The sequence below is a fragment of the Coffea eugenioides genome, chromosome 4, assembly GCF_003713205.1.
Source record: "Coffea eugenioides isolate CCC68of chromosome 4, Ceug_1.0, whole genome shotgun sequence".
NCBI classification, from domain to species: domain Eukaryota; kingdom Viridiplantae; phylum Streptophyta; class Magnoliopsida; order Gentianales; family Rubiaceae; genus Coffea; species Coffea eugenioides.
This window is the reverse complement of record NC_040038.1, coordinates 38,770,255-38,790,068: the sequence shown is the minus strand read 5'-3', so window position 1 is coordinate 38,790,068 and position 19,814 is coordinate 38,770,255. Positions and strand designations below refer to the sequence as shown.

The following is a 19,814-nucleotide window of genomic DNA, read 5'->3' as shown; positions in this document are numbered from 1 at the left end:
TGACATCATAAATGTGTCATAAATATATACTAATATTATAATATTAATACATCACATAAAAGTTCCACTTAAATTGGTTGTTTATAACTTTAGATACATATTTTTTGAGTTTAGATTTAGTCCAAAAGGATTCCATTTAAAAAAAATTTAAAAGTTATAGGTAGAAATGTAACATGTTATTTTGCACTTTGTTAAAACATGAAAGGGTCAAAATAAAATTATTAAAAAGTTGTAGGGCATTCCAAGCTAATACATGTCAAATCTAGATCCATTTGCCTGTTAGTTTCTTATGCAGCCATCACCTCTCTTATACAGAGCCCAAGTTCCTTCTCCAATTTTCCTTTTTTCTTCTTCTTTCTCCATTCCAAGATTCTTTTCTTTCTTTTATCACACACATGTATACACATATGAAAACTCTCTCTTTTTATTGTTATTTTCTTTTCTTTTTCCCTTCTCTCTCTTCTCTTCCCTTCTTTGTTCTTTTTTTCCCTCCGTCAGATTTGAAATCTTTCAAAAACAAGCGGTATGGAATTGGGCTCAGAGAATTAGATAATGGAATTGCTTTTCTAATCTAAATATGTAAATTTGTTTCAGGCTATTCTCTTCCCTTCTTTGCTCCTTTTTTTTCCTCTTTCCTCCTGCTTGATTTGAGATCTTCAAGAACTAGCTGTATGGAATTGGGCTTAGAGAATTTAAATAATGGACTTGTTCTGCTAATTTCGATCTACAAATTCGTTTCTTTCTTTGTGCAAGTCGGAGATCGATGGAAGGAAAAAAAATCATCAAGATAGAAATTTAAAAAATCGAGTTCTAATTGATTTTATTGATTTCCAATCTAATTAGGTTTTTGATTGAATTTGATGGAGTTTTTTGTCAAGTGATTTTATAGGATAACTCAAATTGGATGGTTGGCTGGTTCTCGGTCTGACCAGTTGGACCAGAAGGTCCGGTCAAAGTTTGGAAACAACAGTTTTTTCTTGTGAATCTAAGTATGGAAGCAATTGTTTAAAAAATGTTATGTTCAATCGATCATGCACATCTAAAAGTTATGACGAAGTAGGCAAAAGTTTTTCCATCATATTTAGGACCAAAAAAGAAAATTTAAAAATTGGTTGTAGCATAAAAGCATATGTATTTATACAACATACATACTCTTTAAACATTTCCTCATTCAACGCATATATAGATGTATGAATTAAACAAAAGAAAAAAAATACTCCAAAAAAATTAAGAAACGGGCTTAGAAGGCTATACCCTTTTCCACCTCTACAATAAATGTGCCAAATTCAAAAACTACAAAAAGTCGTTTAATAATTATTGAACTATCACTTACTAGCTCTTCCCTACCACAACATTCATGTTCCCCTCAAATGGCTTCTCTGCTCCTTTTCCCCTCCAGTTGCTTCTTTAAAAATTTCTACCATTTTTAATGCAACTTTTACTAATTGCTCTATATTATGTTGATGCAATCTTAATTTTAGCAAGCTTAAGGTCTTCAAATGGTTGTCAACTTGTATCTTGTAGAGTTTGAGTTGATTCAAGCTTTGACAAACAAAGCAATCCAACCCAAATTAGAAAAAAATGAAGTAAGTATCACTAATGATATTCATGCAGAAAACTATACATCTATACCAATGCAAACAATGCACTGATGAAGAAAACGTAATGACATATGGGAAGTTCAAGTCCAAAATTTCCAAGCTTGATCAGTAGCCCTACCACTTTAGTCCCGAACATCTATTGGGCAAACCGAAAAACTTAATTATTTTAAGCTAATTAGCCATGTAAAAAGGAGGCAATGCCATGGATGCTCCAAAACTCAGAAAATTCTACTTTGATTTTTCCTCCACTTGATAGAGAGATTTAATAAAACTGTATTGTCAATAGAAATTCTAATACCGATACTGACAGGTTGTCGAAACCTGTACAATAATAAAAATAAATCTAATTGCCAGTTAAAGTAACCAAAACCCGATTCCAAGTACTAGAGGAGGGACCCTAAGTGTGCAATGGGTTACTTGATTCACCCTGTTTCCGAAGAGTTTGCTTGATCTGATATACCTGAATGAGATGGCTTTTTTTTTCACAAATAATTATGAATTTATAGATAGGACAAGTAGGGTCGTATCCTCAGGGATTGGGGGTATTTGTTTCTTTTGAAATTCAAAGTAACACAGGGAGTGTTTTCCTATAAAGGATGATAATTAAAGCAATTCAACTAAAAATAAAATGGCCCATTAAAAATTAAATAACAATTCACTAAAATCAGAGTAATAATAATTAAAGGTCTAGTCAAGAAATAACTTCGGCAATGTTCCTAATTGATCACCGATGCAGACGCAATTCCACTTATTTATTAATAAATAAGTTATAATTGCCAAACAAGCGATGGCAGTCAACCCCTCCTTACTGTGTCGGTGATTAAGGTATGCCCGTTAATCACTGCTCTAATTGAGAAATAATCCTAGGTACGCCCATAAAATTTAATTTTCCAATTGCCTTACGTATTAGAGGAGCCCTATTATAACCAAATAAGGCACTGCCAGTGTTATTTCATATTAGCCCGCATATCCCCTGACACAAATCTAATTATGCCAGTTGTCTCTAATTCAAGGCAATTAAACAATTACGGATTAAATGCCCTAATTGACCATAGATTATCAAATTAACTAATTATCCGGATCCAAGACAATCAATTAATGAAATAATCATAAGTACTGCAATCAAGGAATATGCGAATACCAATAAATAAAAGAAAAAGATAAAATTAAATCGATCTCACAATTTTTAGGCTAACCAAAGCCTCCGTTGTTCCTTGACTAAAATGAGGGAATTAGTTCATGTTTGATGCGAAAAACCCATGCAAAACTAAAACAATAGCCGCGGCCATTGTCTGGGTTTGGGAAATTTCAATCCGTTCCAATCACAAAGAAAAACGAGCTATAGAGAGTTGCCAGTTGGATTTTTTATTGTCCCTAACATGCGAGGGAGGAAAACCACAAAAGGACGGAAAACAAAAGTCAAAAGGAAAGACTACAGAGCATGATTCAAGTCTTCAAGTGCTCTTGACATATGTGAGCTAAATCTACCCAAAAGCTAACAACGAAAAAGTCAACAAAAGCAATCCAAAGGTAGTGCTCATCCTCTGCTAGATCTAATTTTCCATCTAATGCCTAATCTATTCTAGTGCTTGGCTTCTGTGCGGCGGCTCCCCTTGCGGGGAAGAAGACTTCAGCTGTCCTCTCCTCTTCAGCCATTATTAAAATGGGCAAAAGTTTTTTTTTGCCAACAATGTCCCTGGGATAAGCTCTGTGACTTGGACTCCTTTCCTGTCAAATTGGCACTTGTTATCATATTTTCGTTCTACTCCCTGAAATAAATGCAAAATACTAAAAGTGAGTAGAATCCAATAATTAATCAACATCGGGTCAGGTAATAGGGGAAATTAATAATAAAATAAATGATAAAATTGTAACCTATCAATTCCCCCCACACCTAAACCATGCTTGTCCTCAAGCATAAGAACAGTAAACAAACACCAATATTTGACAATGACTATTGTTCTATCTACCATATTACCAAGATATTAAGAAAAATCATATATCAAGCATCAGTGATCAAAATCCGAGAAACATTACCCCGATTAGTTTCTAAACCACAAACTCCTTCAATTCCAGATTAACTAATCTAAGAAAAAGGAATGGCGAACAACATTTATCAGCAAATGGTCCAAATATTAACCAAAATCTCAACATTAATTTCATAAATTGGCAAGCTGACTTCTATTACACACTAACACAACATTCACTTTTTTTTCATTATTTATTTTTTTCTTCTTTTTTTTTTTAAAAAAAATAGCACAAAAGACTTAGTCTCTAGCCATTGGAGCTTTTTGACGCGAACTCCGACATTTTTCAGATGAAGGAGTCCGGTTACTCAGCTCCTATCGCTATACGACCACGTACTCATAGAAATTACTATTTTTTGACGAGAGAAACGACACTTTAGGTGAAAATCCCCGGTTATTCAGTAGTAACAAATAGTGGAGTACAGTCAACCTTATTTACAGCCAAATAACTCAATAACGCAGAATAACACTGCTAAAAATAAAAATAGAAGCAGTTAGCCTCATTATTGCCAAACATGGAGAATTAAAGTCAATATTGGACCAATTCACATTCAAATGCCAACAGTCATTCCCTATGCCTAGAAAAGTTAACAACGAAATCACAAGAGTCAAGCAATTACTGATATTCACCGAAGAAATGTTGTTGGATTCAACCACATTAACTGGATACACTTTTATTATTAAAACTTGGCAATAGTAGAATTAGAGTCAACAATCTAACATCAAACTCCGGCATTCACATGAGAGCTAATCATAAAAAGTAAGAAAGAGACTAAACGAAAATAAACAAATAACAAACTAAAAATAAAGGAAAAACATCTAAAAACTAAAAATTAGAAAAACTAATACCCCAACTGATCCTTCCCACACCTAAACGATACATTGCCCTCAATGTAGCAAATAAACATCAAAAGTAGGAGAAAGGGCAACAACACTTCCTTGAAGTCGGGTCAAAGTGGTGGGTGATAACCAAATTGAGGCGTAAGACCCACATGATACATGAGAGCTGCCAAATTCTGCGTCATGCTATGCACGTTAGCATCGATGTTGGTCATCCGAGCCTCCAGATTTTGAACTTGAGTCCGAAATTGATTCCAGTCAGCAGCCCCTGGGGGTGGAGGTAGATGGGCCGGCCTCATTGCCAGTAGGGGACAAACGAGCAAACAAGGAGCGCGGGGGAGCGCGAGGCAGCCCCAGGGGAGTGAACAGGTACGAACCATCGACGTACTCAAGAACTCCCATCCTCTCCAAGCACTCTGCATTCAGGAATTCCATTTCACATGTCAAATGAAGGTCGTGATCCTATAAATTAAGAACCCCCAGCTATACTGTCAACTGTGTAATGTAGGACCCGACGACCAGGGGTTTGTTCTTTTTTGGCAAGACGATCTTGAACTGTGCCGCCAACCAACATCCCAGGTTGACCTTGATATTATTTTTCATACTCCAGATGAAAAAGAACTCGGGTTGAGAGAGTATACCGGAGCTGTTCTTGCGACCCGAGTAGCTGTAGGCTAGGAGGCGCTGGACATATCGGGCACTAGGGTCCGAAAGAAAAGAGCTCCTAGATCGAGAAGGGTCATAGCGATGCCTGTCGATAGACATGCCCCTCCACACCTCGTGGTATGAGGATAGAAATGGCTCCACATAATCACAAGCACTCTCAGCGTTCTCCCTAGTCTCGGCATACTCCGGAGTAATGAACCCAAATGCCAGATTAAACTGAGTAATAGAGAAATTGAACTCCTGACCCATTAGACGGAAATGAATGACATTTGAGGTCTCCACGATATACCTTGTAGGAAATTCAAACTCAAAAGTGGAGTAAAACTCCCTAGTCTACTCGACAAAAGTGGGGCGGAAGATAGCAGGATAAGGTCGCCACCCAATGGCGGTAAACATGCGCTCAACTTCCTCCTGGATCCCCAAAACATCCATAATCAACTCGTCAGAGCATTTACACGGGATGATACGCCGCTCACAAATCTTAGCGTATCTCTACTGATCGGCAGGTCTAGTGAATTCAAATGCCCCCCAAAGTAAATGGGGGCATTCACATGAGCACCCCTACCCCTACCCAAGCGGGTTTGAACACTAGAAGAGGAGGGTTGGTTGGTAGGTGTGTTTACTAGAATGGAGGGTTGGGGTAAGGGTTGAGATTGAGAGGCTCTAGACCTAGAAGCTGATTTCGGTCTCACCATAGTCACCAATTGTCACTCCAAGCAACCAGAGACAAGAAGAACCAGCAAATGCCAATGTAGTCAACCAGAAAATATACAATTGGGTCACCCACAATTTATACCAATTGTCCAACAATGCAACAATAGCACTCAATAAGCACAGGATGCCCAACTATTATCATCAACCAGAAACGAGCAAAAGGAATTTAATAAGCACAGGGACCACCCAATGCAGTCAGTCAACAAGCAAATGGTGTCCACCCACAAACTCAACAAAGGCACTCTAAAAATCCAACAAATGCCCCCACCAGTCAAACCGTAACAATTTCCCCAATAATATGCTAAATCCAGCAATATCAGATCAGAAATTTAGCTATAGCAACGTAGTTACAAGCCCTTGGCAATCAATCAAATATCCAAGCAAATAGAGTTAACAAATTCAAGGGAAAACACTCCAACCAGTACCACTGGTGAAAAATTGAGTGTACAACTTCACCAACCGAAATCGTAGTAAAAGTCCCAAGAAGACAACAATTCAAGCAATAACAATTCAGAAATCTGACAGTAGCAAAGCAATCCCAAACTCCCAACTTCCAATCAATCAGCCAATAAGATAGAACGAATCAATTGTAGTCAAAATACCCACCGAGTTGCTGAAACAACTTAAACGGCAGACCCACACTAATGAGAACCCCAAACGACACCAAACACTATTGAGGAATTGGGAAACAAGTTTGAAATACCTCCACTGTTCGATAGTTGAAGAAGGTGGGACTGGTGGTGGCTAACAAAGGGGAACAGAGGCACAGCAAGAGAGAGAGAGGAATGACCGCGGCCTGTGGTGGCAGCGGCTGACTGTGGACGGTGGATGGCGTGGGTAGAGAGCGAGAGAGACGAGGCGCGCAGCTGCTGGGGTGGCGTTTGACAAAGCGGCGGCCGGCAGCGAGTGACGTGCGCGCGGGGTTGGAAGGCGGTGTGCGTGCGAGGTGAAAAAAAAGAAATGAGGGGCAAAGAGATCGTGGGAGGCGGCAACGAGAGAAAGCGACGAGGGGAGACGCGCGGCACCTAGGCTTCGAGAGCCGACGGCGGCGGCATGACGTAAGGAGGAGACGGCGGCGAGCAAGGGAAAAAGAGAGCTGCGAGGAGAGAGAGAGACAGAGAACAGCGAACAGCGGAGGAGGTGAGGTGGGTGGCGGCCCGCGGTTCCTGTCCGCAGTGGTCTGGGCGACTGGTGGCGTGCGCGCGACAGTGGCGGACCAAAGGGTAGAAGAGAGAGCGCGCGCGAGGGAGAGAGAAGGCGGAGCTGGCGGCTTAAGCTGTGGGCGAAGTGAGCGGCGGCGGACAAGGGCTTCGATCGAACAAGAGAAGAAACAGGAGAGAAGAAAGAAAGAAAAAAAAGAAAAAGAAAGAAAGAAAAGAAAAAAGAGAAAAACTAAAATAAAATAGTTTTTTTTTCCATTTTTTCATTTTTAGATTTTTTTTTGTACATTCTAATTTTGGAAACAACAGTTATAGCTAAACGGAAGACTTTTTTTTTATAATTAATTAAATTTATTTATTTTTTTAACTTTTTTTAATTTAATTAATTTTAAATTATTATTATTATTATTATCATTTTTTTATATTATTATTATTACAAGACTTATTTTCAAAATTCAAAATTAGAGATTAACAGGAAATCGAAAACCGTTCTCGAGTTTTGAATACTTGCTTTTCTCGCGAACGTGACGTGGGCATGTCAAGAGGGTTGGAACCCTTCTGACCATGAGCTCTCCATACGACTTGACGCGGGCGCGTCAAAAAGGCAAGAATCCTTCTGACCATGAGCTCTTTATACGACTTGACACGGGCGCGTCAAAAAGGCAAGAATCCTTCTGACCATGAGCTCTCCATACGACTTGACGCGGGCGTGTCATATCAGAGAGACACCTACGAATCATCAAAAACGAAAATTGAAACCCGAAATCAGTCAAAATCAAGGAAAACATATTTAAACTATCAAACAGAACCGAACAAACAGCTAAAAGAAATTGGGTTACCTCCCAATGAGCGTTTTTCTTTAATGTCTTTGGTTAGACATGGCAAAGCGTCACTAATCGGGATACGGCGGTGCATCTAAACTTATCGTCTCCACTTCTCCACTTGGAAAGGCTTCGTAATAATGTTTGAGACAGTGTCCATTCACCACAAACTTATTGTCGGTCTTAGCACTCTGGATTTCAACTGCACCATAGGGAAAGACGTGAGTAACAATAAAAGGTCCAATCCAACGGGAGCGTAGCTTACCTGGGAAGAGCTTGAGCCTGGATTGGTACAGAAGAATCTTTTGACCAACTTCAAAGGTTTTCCTAGAGACTTGTTGGTCATGAAATGCTCGGCTCCTCTCTTTGTAAATTAGTGCATTCTCGTAGGTTTCATTCCGGATCTTCTCCAATTCTCGCAAATTCAACTTCCGCTGGGCACCGGTCTCTTCTAGGTTCATGTTACACTGTTTAATAGCCCAAAAAATCTTGTGCTCAAACTCCATCGGAAGGTGACACGGCTTTCCAAATACCAATCTGTACGGTGACATCCCTATGGGGATCTTGTACGCCGTCCGATAGACCCAAAGTGCATCTTCCAGCCTTTGACTTCAGTCCTTCCTATCGGGTGGCACCATTTTCTCCAAGATGAACTTAATTTCCCGATTCGATACCTCCGCTTGACCATTGGTTTGAGAATGGTACGACGTTGAGACCCTATGGAGTACACCGTATTTGCGAAACAGTGCAGCTATGGTTTTGTTGCAGAAGTGCGCCCCCCTGTTACTAACAATGGCTCTTGGCATCTCAAAACTCACAAAAATATTAGATCTGATAAAATCTGCAACCACTTTCGAATCATTAGTCCGGGTGGACTTAACCTCCACCCATTTAGACACATAATCGACTGTCAACAAAATATATATAAAACCAAATGAAGTAAGAAAAGGCCCCATAAAATCTATATCCCAAACATAAAAAATTTCTATAAAAATCAACGGGACTTGGGGCATATGATCTCTACGGGCTATATTACCTACCCTTTGACATCGATCACATGATTTACAAAACAAATATGCGTCTTTAAAAATCGAAGGCCAATAAAACCCACTTTCTAATACCTTATGAGCAGTTCTCTTGGGTCCAAAATGACTTCCACAGGCAAAAGTATGACAAAAACTTAAAATTGACTGAAATTCGGCTTCACTTACATATCGTCTTATCACTTGGTCAGCACATCTCTTTCACAAGTACGGGTCATCCCAAATGAAATACTTGGAATCGCTCTTCAATTTGTCTCTCTTCAATTTTGGCCAACCTGCAGGAAAATTAGCAGTTACCAAGTAGTTAACTAGATCTGCATACCAAGGCAATTGAGAATTCAAAGAAAATAAATGTTCTTCAGGGAATGCATCCTTCAATGGCTCGTTCTCCTCTCCGACTGGTATGCGACTCAAATGGTCGGCTACTAGATTCTCTGAGTCTCTTTTATCCTTTATCTCCAGGTCAAATTCCTGTAGGAGCAATATCCACCTTATGAGCCTCGATTTCGCCTCTTTCTTAGTCATTAGGTACCTTAACGCTGCATGATCAGAAAAAATAATAACTTTAACACCTAACAAATATGACCTAAACTTTTCTAAAGTAAAAATAACTGCAAGCAGCTCCTTCTCAGTGGTTGAGTAATTCAGTTGTGCCCCATTCAAGGCTCGGGATGCAGAATCGATGATGTGAGCTCCCTTTTCTACTCTTTGCCCCAATACAGCCCCTACAGTATGATCACTGGTATCGCACATGATCTCAAATGGCAAACTCCAGTCAGGGGGTTGAATGATCGGTGGCGAGGTCAATAGCTCCTTCAACTTTTCGAAAGCTCTTTCACACTTGTCATCGAATTCAAAGGCCACATCTTTTTGTAAGAGGTGGAACAACGGGGCTCCAATTTTCGAGAAATCCTTGATGAACCTTCGATAAAAACCTGCATGGCCAAGAAAAGAGCGCACCTCCCGCACACTCGCGGGGTAAGATAAAACAGATATAATGTCTATTTTAGCCCTGTCAACCTCTATACCTTTAGTAGACACAACATGACCTAAGACTATCCCATATTCAACCATAAAATGACATTTTTTTTCAATTAAACACAAGATTGATCTCTATACATCTCAATAGGATCAATTTCAGGTTATATAGACAAGTATCAAAACTATCACCATACATACTAAAATCGTCCATGAAAATTTCAATAATTTTCTCCACATATTCAGAAAAAATGCTTACCATACATCTCTGGAATGTTGCAGGCGCATTGCACAACCCAAATGGCATCCGTCTATATACAAAGATCCCGAAAGGGCACGTGAAGGTCGTCTTCTCTTGATCCTCTAGTGCTATTGTTATCTGGAAATACCTTAAAAATCCATCCAAAAAATAATAAAAAAAACCCGACAAACTAAATGTTCAACCATTTGGTCAATGAAAGGGAGAGAAAAATGGTCCTTTTTGGTGACAGCATTCAATCTGCGGTAGTCAATACACTACCTCCACTCGGTGGGTTTGCGCACTGGTACGAGTTCACCCGTTTGGTTGGCCTCCACTGTCATTCCTGCTTTCTTTGGAACTACCTAGACCGGGTTCACCCATGGGCTATCCGATATCGCAAAAATGATCCACACATCGAGCAACTTCAATATCTCTTTCTTCACTACTTCTATTATGAGGGAGTTGAGCCTCCTTTGAGCTTGCCGTATGGGTTTGGCATTCTCTTCCAACCTAATCCGGTGCATACAGATGGACGGGCTGATCCCCTTAATGTCGGTGATGGTCCACCCTATCAGCTCTTTATGCTCTCTAAGGATCCGGATTAGCTTCTTCTCCTGGGTTTTCGAGAGTGCAGCTTAGATAATCATCGGGAATGTTTCGTTGTCATCCAGATACGCATATTTCAAGTGCTTTGACAGATGTTTCAACTCTAACACAGGTGCCTGCACCACAGATGGTAATACCCTTTGGTGAGATTCGGAAATGAAAATAGGTGAAACTTCATACCTTTTCGTTGTGGTTGGCAACGAGTGTAATGCCCCTATTGTGCATTTCAAATCTTCACTCCACTCCACCTCAGAAGTTGTCTCCAACTCGAGGTGTTTGGTTAAAGCAACCTCCAACTCATCCCTGCCAACAGTTTCAAACACTTCCTGCATCGTAGGGTCAATGCACTCAAAGAAAAAATGAAACTAAAGTTAGAATTTGAGGGATATTTCATAGTATCAAATATATTAAAATGAACAATTTTTTCATCAAATTCCATGGACAACGTACCGTTATTAACATCAATTTTCATCTGTACTGTACTTAGAAAGGGTCTACCTAATAGCAAAGGTGAGGGATCGGGGGAATGATCATTATCCATGTCAAGCACATAAAAGTCAGTTGGGAGTACCAAATCATTAATTTTGATCAACACATCCTCAACCAACCCATCAGGGTATGCATTAGTTCGGTCAGTTAATTGAATGATTATCCCAGTTTCTTTTAATGGACCTAAGTTTAGAGAAGTATAGATGGATTTTGGCATTACATTTATCGATGTTCCTAGGTCCAGCATGACCTTCCTAATCAAGGTGTTACCTATTTTACAGGGGATAGTAAACATACCTTGGTTTCCGTACTTCGTGGGAGATTTCTTTGTAGAACTGCTGACACATTCTCCTCCACGATGACTTTTTCATCTCCCCTCAGCCTCCTTCGATTGATGCACAGGTCCCTCAAAAACTTTGCGTATTTCGGCACCTGTTTGGTTGTGTCTAACAGGGGGATATTGATCTCTACCTTGCAGAACACCTCCAGGATCTCCTTCTTCTTGTCCTGCTTCTTCGGTTTCTCCAGTTTGCTAGGAAAGGGAGGCGGGTTAGCCTTAACTGTAACGACTGGGTTCGGAAGTACCTTTGGATTTGTGCCATTGCTGTCTTGCTTCTCAGGCTCATTTTTCGATCCTCTCCTCATCTTTGTCCTTTGGAACCATGATTTCAAACCCCTGAATTTCCTTCCCGCTCCTTAGGGTCATCGCACTTACGTTCTTCCGGTTCACTTCAGATTGAGATGGCAATTTACCTTGGACTTGGGATTCTAGACGGTTTATTGCTATCGCCATCTGACTCATTTGGCTCTGCATTGCTTGCATCTGTCTTAGTTGATTCCTCATATTTTGCAGGTCAGAATCCGTCTTTTGTTGATTAGTAATCAATTGCTTCATCATGTCCTCCATGGACGAACTTGAGTTTGAAGGGGGTGGTGGCGAGCGCGGCTGATACTGCCGTTGATGCCCATGCTGTCTATTTGATGGTGAAATTGGGTTACCTATGTCCTCCATAGCTGAAGTTGGGGTAATCTCTCCAACCGGGATTATACGTATTCAAGTACGGGTCATAGGGGTTTCTTGGCGCGAGCGCGTGATCAGCCATGTTCACTTATTCCGCACTTCCCTCTTGAATCAATGGGCACATCTTCGTAGAATGACCCATACCAGTGCAAATCCCACACACCTTGGCTTGTGATGTATTCCCTACAGCCAGTTGCCTAATAAACGATGTTAACTCAGTCAACTGCTGCTGGATAGAAGATGTCTGTACCTCATTCACTTTGAGTATCGGGACATCCTCTCTCGTACCAAACTGTTGCGAATTCTCAGCCATTCCCTCAATTAGCTCCCATGCTTCCCGAGGAGTTTTGCTCACCAATGTCCCTCCACTTGCAGTATCAATTATGCTTCTGTCCCTAAAAAGTAGCCTCTCGTAAAAATATTGGATAAGCAGTTGCTCACTTATTTGGTGCTGGAGGCACTTGATGCACAACTTCTTGAATCGCTCCCAATAATCATAAAGTGACCCCCTGGGTACTGTTTGATACCACAGATCTCCTTTTTTAGACTTGCAGCTCGAGACGGGGAAAATACTTGCCTAAGAATTTTTTCTTCAATTGGTCCCATGTGGTGATACTATCCGGTGGTAGATAGTATTTTGCAGAGTCTTTCAAGGAGAAGGGGAATGCCCTCATTTTTATTTGCTATTCTGTGATTCCCGCGGGTTTCATACTGTTGCACACGACATCAAACTCTTGCAGGTGCTTGTAAGGCTCCTCATCTGATAAATCATGGAATAATGGCAAAAGATGAATTAGCCCAGATTTTAATTCAAATGGAGTGTTATCACTCAAACTCGGGAAAGTAATGCATAAAGGCTGCTGATTTAAATCAGAAGCAGTCAACTCCTTTAGTGTTCGTGCATTCGCCATGGTGGCTTTCTCTTGGTCCGAGTCACTCGAAGTGTCACCAAACGAATCTGTTGGTTCAACTCTTGACTTAGGTTTATGAGATGCAGCACTGGAGTGCTCTTTTCTGAGTTGTCTGGTTTCTTTTCTTGTTCTACGCGCAGTTTTCTCTACCTCTGGGTCGAAAATTAATTCACCTGTACGAGAAGAACGAGGCATACACTCGAAAAGCAAAAGAAAATTAGAACAAAAATGAACTTAAAAAGAAACAAATAACTGACACCAGTCCCCGGCAACGGCGCCAAAATTGACAGGTTGTCAAAACCTGTACAATAATAAAAATAAACATAATTGCCAGTTAAAATAACCAAAACCCGATTCCAAGTACTGGAACAGGGACCCTAGATGTGCAATGGGTTACTTGATTCAACCTATTCCCGAAGAGTTTGCTTGATCCGATATACCTGAATGGGATGGTTTTTTCACAAATAATTATGAATTTGTAGACAGGGCAAGTAGGGTCATATTCTCAGGGATTGGGAGTATTTGTCTCTTTTGAAATTCAAAGTAGCACGGGGGGTGTTTTCGTATAAAGGATGATAATTAAAGCAATTCAACTAAAAATAAAATGGCTAATTAAAAATTAAATGACAATTCACTAAAATCAGAGTAATAATAATTAAAGGTCTAACCAAGAAATAACTTCAACAATGGTTCACCTAAGTGATCACTGATGCACACGCAATTCCAATTATTTATTAATAAATAAGTTATAACTGCCAAACAAGCGATGACAGTCAACCCCTCTTTACGGTGTTTGTGATTAAGGTACGCCCGTTAATCACTGCTCTAATTGAGAAATAATTCTAGGTACGCCCATATGATTTAATTCCCCAATTGCCTTACGTATTAGAGTAGCCCTATTCTAACCAAATAACGTACTACCAGGGTTATTTCAGATTAGCCCGCGTATCCCCCTGACACAAATCTAATCATGCCAGTTGTCTCTAATTCAAAGCAATTAAACAATTACGGATTAAATGCCCTAATTGACAATAGATTATCAAGTTAACTAATTATCCGGATCCAAGACAATCAATTAATTAAATAATCATAAGTACTGCAATCAAGAAATATGTGAATACCAATAAATAAAAGAAAAAGATAAAATTAAATCGATCTCACAATTTTTAGGCTAACCAAAGCCTCCGTTGTTCCTTGACTAAAGTGAGGGAATTAGTTCATGTTTGATGCGAAAAACCCATGCAAAACTGAAGCAATAGCCGCGGCCATTGTCTGGGTTTGGGAAATTTCAATGCGTTCCAATCACAAAGAAAAGCGAGCTATAGAGAGTTGCCAGTTGGGTTTTTGATTGTCCCTAACATGCGAGGGAGGAAAACCACAAAAGGACGGAAAACAAAAGTCAAAAGGAAAGACTACAGAGCATGATTCAAGTCTTCAAGTGCTCTTGACATGCGTGAGCTAAATCTACCCAAAAGCTAACAACGGAAAAGTCAACAAAAGCAATCCAAAGGTAGTGCTCATCCTCTGCTATATCTAATTTTCTATCTAATGCCTAATCTATTCTAATGCTTGGCTCCTGTGCGGCGGCCCCCCTTGCGGAGAAGAAGACTTCAGCTGTCCTCTCCTCTTTAGCAATTACTAAAATGGGCAAAAGTTTTTCTTTGCCAACAATGCCCCTGGGATAAGTTTTGTGACTTGGACTCCTTTCTTGTCAAATTGTCACTTGTTATCATATTTTCGTTCTACTCCCTGAAATAAATGCAAAATACTAAAAGTGAGTAGAATCCAATAATTAATCCACATTGGGTCAGGTAATAGGGGAAATTAATAATAAAATAAATGATAAAATTGCAACCTATCAGATACCTAATATCATAATCTTTTTGCTTTTACATCCTTTTTTTCTTGTGATTGTATGTAGGGAAACCATTAAAAATGTCTTTTTTTCAATAAGTCATTCATATCTGAGGGCTAATAACAAAGTGGTAACTTTTTTATGTTATGGGGTAGACAAAAGTTTTTCCATCATATTCAGGACCAAGAAAAAAATAAATAATATAATTTGTAGTTTATACATACGATCAATTAGTTGTTCTTAGAAAAATATACTATATTGTCTATTCAAAATGATGTATTAATTTTCAGGGCTATAAAAGAACATAAAATGAAATTGTGATCACATGAGGGATGCTTTTGTTTTGTCTTGTGATTAAATATTTTTAATTAAAATTTTGAGTTGTCAAAGAGGAGAACGTGGAAATATAATTACGGACAATGCTACAGTGTCTATAATTATGGTAACAATATTAGGCAAACCTACTATTATAGGTTTCTATTACCTTTAGTGACAGATCAAATTTTTTAGTGACTTTTTAAATATTATATTACAATAATTAATATTAACTTTAGTAAGTTTTTTTATTAAAACTAGTAAGTATATGCCTAAGTTTTAGTCAGAAATAGAAATTTACACTTTGAGTAATTTAATTTACTTATTATTTGACAAAATTTACTTTTGTTTAAATTAAACTTACTAATACTAAAAGTAAAAAAATCACCGGTTTCTGAAAACGGTTTTGGGTTATCATGTCTATCTAAAGTTGCTTGCCATCTTTTTATTTTCTTCTCACCTTATGATATGATGGAATAGAAATTTTTTTCTGGCAAAATTTTCCTGTTTAGTCCACACTTTCCCTCTCTCCCAGGTGATCGATCGATTTTGGATGCTAGCATATGCAGACCCAACAAATTGGTTGAGATTTTATTAGGGCTACAGTGGTGATATTCGGCAAGAGAGCAGATGAAAAATAGCAGCCAAGAGGTTAGACCATCATGTTTCTTGAAAATCGCCTGATTATATTGCTTTAATTTATTTATCTTTCATTTGATTTGATTGTCAATATTTTGTTGAAAAATATGTGGGAAAGGACTTAGACCTTGTATGTGAAACATAGTAGTATGTCGGCGTTTATGTGAAAAGTGGTTAATTTGGGAATGCATATAAGGTGTTTGGTGAAATGTCAAAAAGAAATTTGTATGATATGATTAATGCCTGTATGGGGTTAGAAAACACCAAACAACTTAATTAAAACCACAGTTGATGAATTTCAGTTACGCCGGCCAACTTGATCATCTTTGTTTTTTTTTTTTTTTTTGCAGGGAGGAGGGAAGGGGAGGTGTGGTGTGTAAAATATTAGTATACAATAAATTAGAGCTTGAACTATATTTGTGAACTTTGGAATTTCCCTGGTTTGAAAAACCAGCTAAACAATGTATTTCAATTGATCATAATTCCAAATCCATTCAACTGAATGATTTATTGAATTCAAATCCACCGACACAAATAGAGTAATTTATTTGTCAAATGCAACAAGCATTTTAACTTTGAACTATGTAGTGTTTTCATTAGGCATACAAAAGTTTAATTTTATGCATAATTTAAGAGGACAAGTTGACTGCACTAATTTGTTCGGTAATTTCTATTTCTTCAAGACTAAAAGAAAAAATCAGATGATAAAACTATTAAATAAATTATTGAAACCTGTGGATGCATCCTTCAATTATGAACCGAAAGAATAATAACATATTTCAAAGATGATATCCTTCAGATGATATTATGAAAACATAGTAATAAGTGACATCTCTAAATTCCATCACTAATACCACATATTTCAAAGAAAGAATAATAACATATTTTGGTAGATTGTATTACAAGTTTTTAGAATAATAAGTAATTTCATAATTCATATCTTTACATTACCTTGGCATTGTTATCTCTATTGTTTGCGATGTAGTCAACTTTAGTTTTTCGATGACGCTCTTTGTACATTGATTTCTTTGTAGGGGATAGTGAGTTCCACTTAACTCGTAGAACTTTAGCCTATATAAAAAATAATAATAATTATCAACATAGTTCCATATTAATCAATAGACACTACAAGAAATAAGATTTTCGGTGATACTATTGAGGCACTTATACATTATTCCATGTAAGAATATTATTGAGACACTTATACTATTCAGGCACTTTAGAAAAGAATCTTACCCCTGTTGATAAATAAGTGTGAATGTCGTGAATGGAATGAATATCCAAGTTACTAATATCTACACTTATGCATGCATATTGCAAAAAACGATTTATATGAATGATAACAAGTCACACTCATCGTGATTGATGAGTGATTTATAGTTAAACTATCCATCAACAATAATCAGAGGTTTGCCAAAATACATCACAAGAACACGCAGTCCAATAAATGGGATATGACAATTATTCATTTACAGATTACCATTGTCAAAAGATTCCATACTACAAATGAATAGTCACTCAAGGAAAAGTAATCACAATAATATTATCAGCAAATTAAGGAAACATGCGGATATGACAACAATTATTAAACTCTTTATGGGGTGCGTTACCATATTAAATTCTAAGCCAATCAATATTAAACTCTAGTTGCATAGCGTGTGCATTACCATGAATGACATCAATTATGCTACAAGTCTAACCTCGGTGTTCCATTAGAAAAAAAAATATTCTATCTTTAAAGGAGTTTGTTTGCTTCACCTTGCTTCCAAAAGAAATAGAACGAAAATAATTTTTAGCAAATCTAACAATAAATATTCACTAAATATGGTGAATATAAAAAAAATACCTATAATAGAGCATACCTATGAGAGGGAATAAAATATAAAAAGATCTTACAAGCATAAAATCCCACACCATAATTTACTTACATCATTCATTTGTCGCTCATCCATAATTCACAAATTGTCAACCTAAATAAGTAGTTATTAGTAAAATATAGCTTTACCAGGCGAAGAGATGTTTTCCGGGTATCAACTAGTGAGTTTCATGGATATTGAAAATCACATCAAAGATTAAACAAAAAGACTGAAGTTCATGTTTTGTTGTTGAGTAATAAGAGAAACGTAAGAAAACGTGAGAAAAAATGACGTGCCCTAGTTCATCGACCTTTTCCACTCAAACTAAAACTAATGACTAATAAAAGTCAACTTGTCACTTATCTCTGGAATTCTCAACCGTTTCAAATTTTAACAAAGAATTCTATCACAACCACAACACTTTTGAATTCAAAACTACAAAAAAGCCTATCCTTTTTTTTTTTAAATTTTGGATTAAAATTAGCAAAAGTCCTACTTATTTGCACCTTTCCTGTAACATTATTTTTTGTTGTAATTTCCTATTTTAGTTATCTATTCGACACTAGTACGGGCATAGATACGGATTAAGCAACTAGTTTGAGGAATAATATTTTTTATTATAAAATTAATTTGAATTGAATTAACAATTTGATATTTTCATAAAAAAGTGTAATTTTTTTGTCATTTTTCAAAAAAATTAAAAAAAACTATATTTTAGCAATTGTTGTCATTGACACTTAATTGCCTAGACCAACTTTTATCAACATAAAATTAATGTCATTAAGAATAATTGAAGTTTTGATATCAATACTCTATTCAAATGTAAATATTCAACCTAAGTAACAAAATAAATGATAGCTAAACAAATGAAATATGAGCTCAATTGATCGTGTTCAAACTACATATTCTGTTAATAGTTAGTATATATGAAATTGTATTTTCCATTTGTAGAAAAATAATATGCATTTTATATCTACTAACGAATAAATTACCAATGTTTTGAACAAATCAAATCTAAACTCATGGTGTGATATGTATATAGTTGCTCACATTTATACTTATGCCATCGTCCTTTCTTCCCATTTGCTTTTTAATAGTGCAAATTTCTTTTGATTATATTGGTAAAAAAATAACATATTTTACAAATTATTCCAATTTATTTAGAAAATGTTACTAATTTCATTAGAAATTATGAAATGTAATCATGGTTTATTAATTTTTACTAAACATAAATACTGCATACAAAAGGAAAAGATATTTGATTAGAAAAATTTGTGGTAGTAATAACGAAATAGTGACAGAGGTGCAAATTTTAAATCAACAACCAATGTACTCTTAATTACGGTAATTTTTTAGTTGATCAGACTAATATATGCCATAAAGTAGTAAGATTTGATCATTTATAAATTGACAATTTTAGCAGTTTATATACCATTCACCTATAAAACTTATGATTATTATAAAATGACATTTTATAATAATTTACATACTATTTGCCAATTAAAAGTAAGTTTGATAAAAAATGTGCATATAAATCCGTATTGGAAATGATACAAAATATATTTGAAACTCACGAAACTTAATATATGGGTAGATTTACTATAATTTTCAAAGATTATTAGCACAACTTTAACTTTTATACTTGTGACCTAGAAAATAAATTTATTAAAACACATAACATTATAAAATGATACATACATTTATTAAAATGCTTAAAACACATAACATTTATGAATGATACATACAATCATATATTATACATTTACGTTACCAACAATTACTAACTATAATATTAAGTTTCAATCATTAATAAAAAAATCTTAGCATTATTTTATATAAACTTCCTAATACTTGTTTCATATAAGTTTTTTTAAGTAAAATAGTAAATTTATGCCACAAACTAGTAAGTTTTGATGATTAACCAAATTTACTATTCTATCAACAAGATTTACTATTAATCTATAAAAACTTACTATTTTTTAACTAAACTTACTCTCCAAAAAGTAAGTTTCGAATATAGAGTAGTAATTT

At 36.7% G+C, this 19,814-nt stretch overlaps 1 protein-coding gene across 1 annotated transcript; it reads right to left on the bottom strand.

Moving 5' to 3' along the window:
* Positions 1–7,900: 7,900 nt before the first annotated feature.
* Positions 7,901–8,290, bottom strand: LOC113769321. The gene is made up of 2 exons (XM_027313780.1): positions 8,095–8,290; positions 7,901–8,031 (listed from the first exon to the last, which is right to left on the bottom strand). Exons 1-2 carry the CDS (start codon positions 8,288–8,290, stop codon positions 7,901–7,903), a joined length of 327 nt encoding a protein of 108 aa, XP_027169581.1.
* Positions 8,291–19,814: the final 11,524 nt, after the last annotated feature.

Bases quoted from the DNA above. Each gene is read 5' to 3' on its own strand.
- LOC113769321 (XM_027313780.1), bottom strand. From the start codon at position 8,290: ATGAACCTAGAAGAGACCGGTGCCCAGCGGAAGTTGAATTTGCGAGAA. The intron at 8,032-8,094 runs GTAAGCTACGCT...CCTATGGTGCAG, and splicing joins CAGGCTCAAGCTCTTCCCAG to TTGAAATCCAGAGTGCTAAG.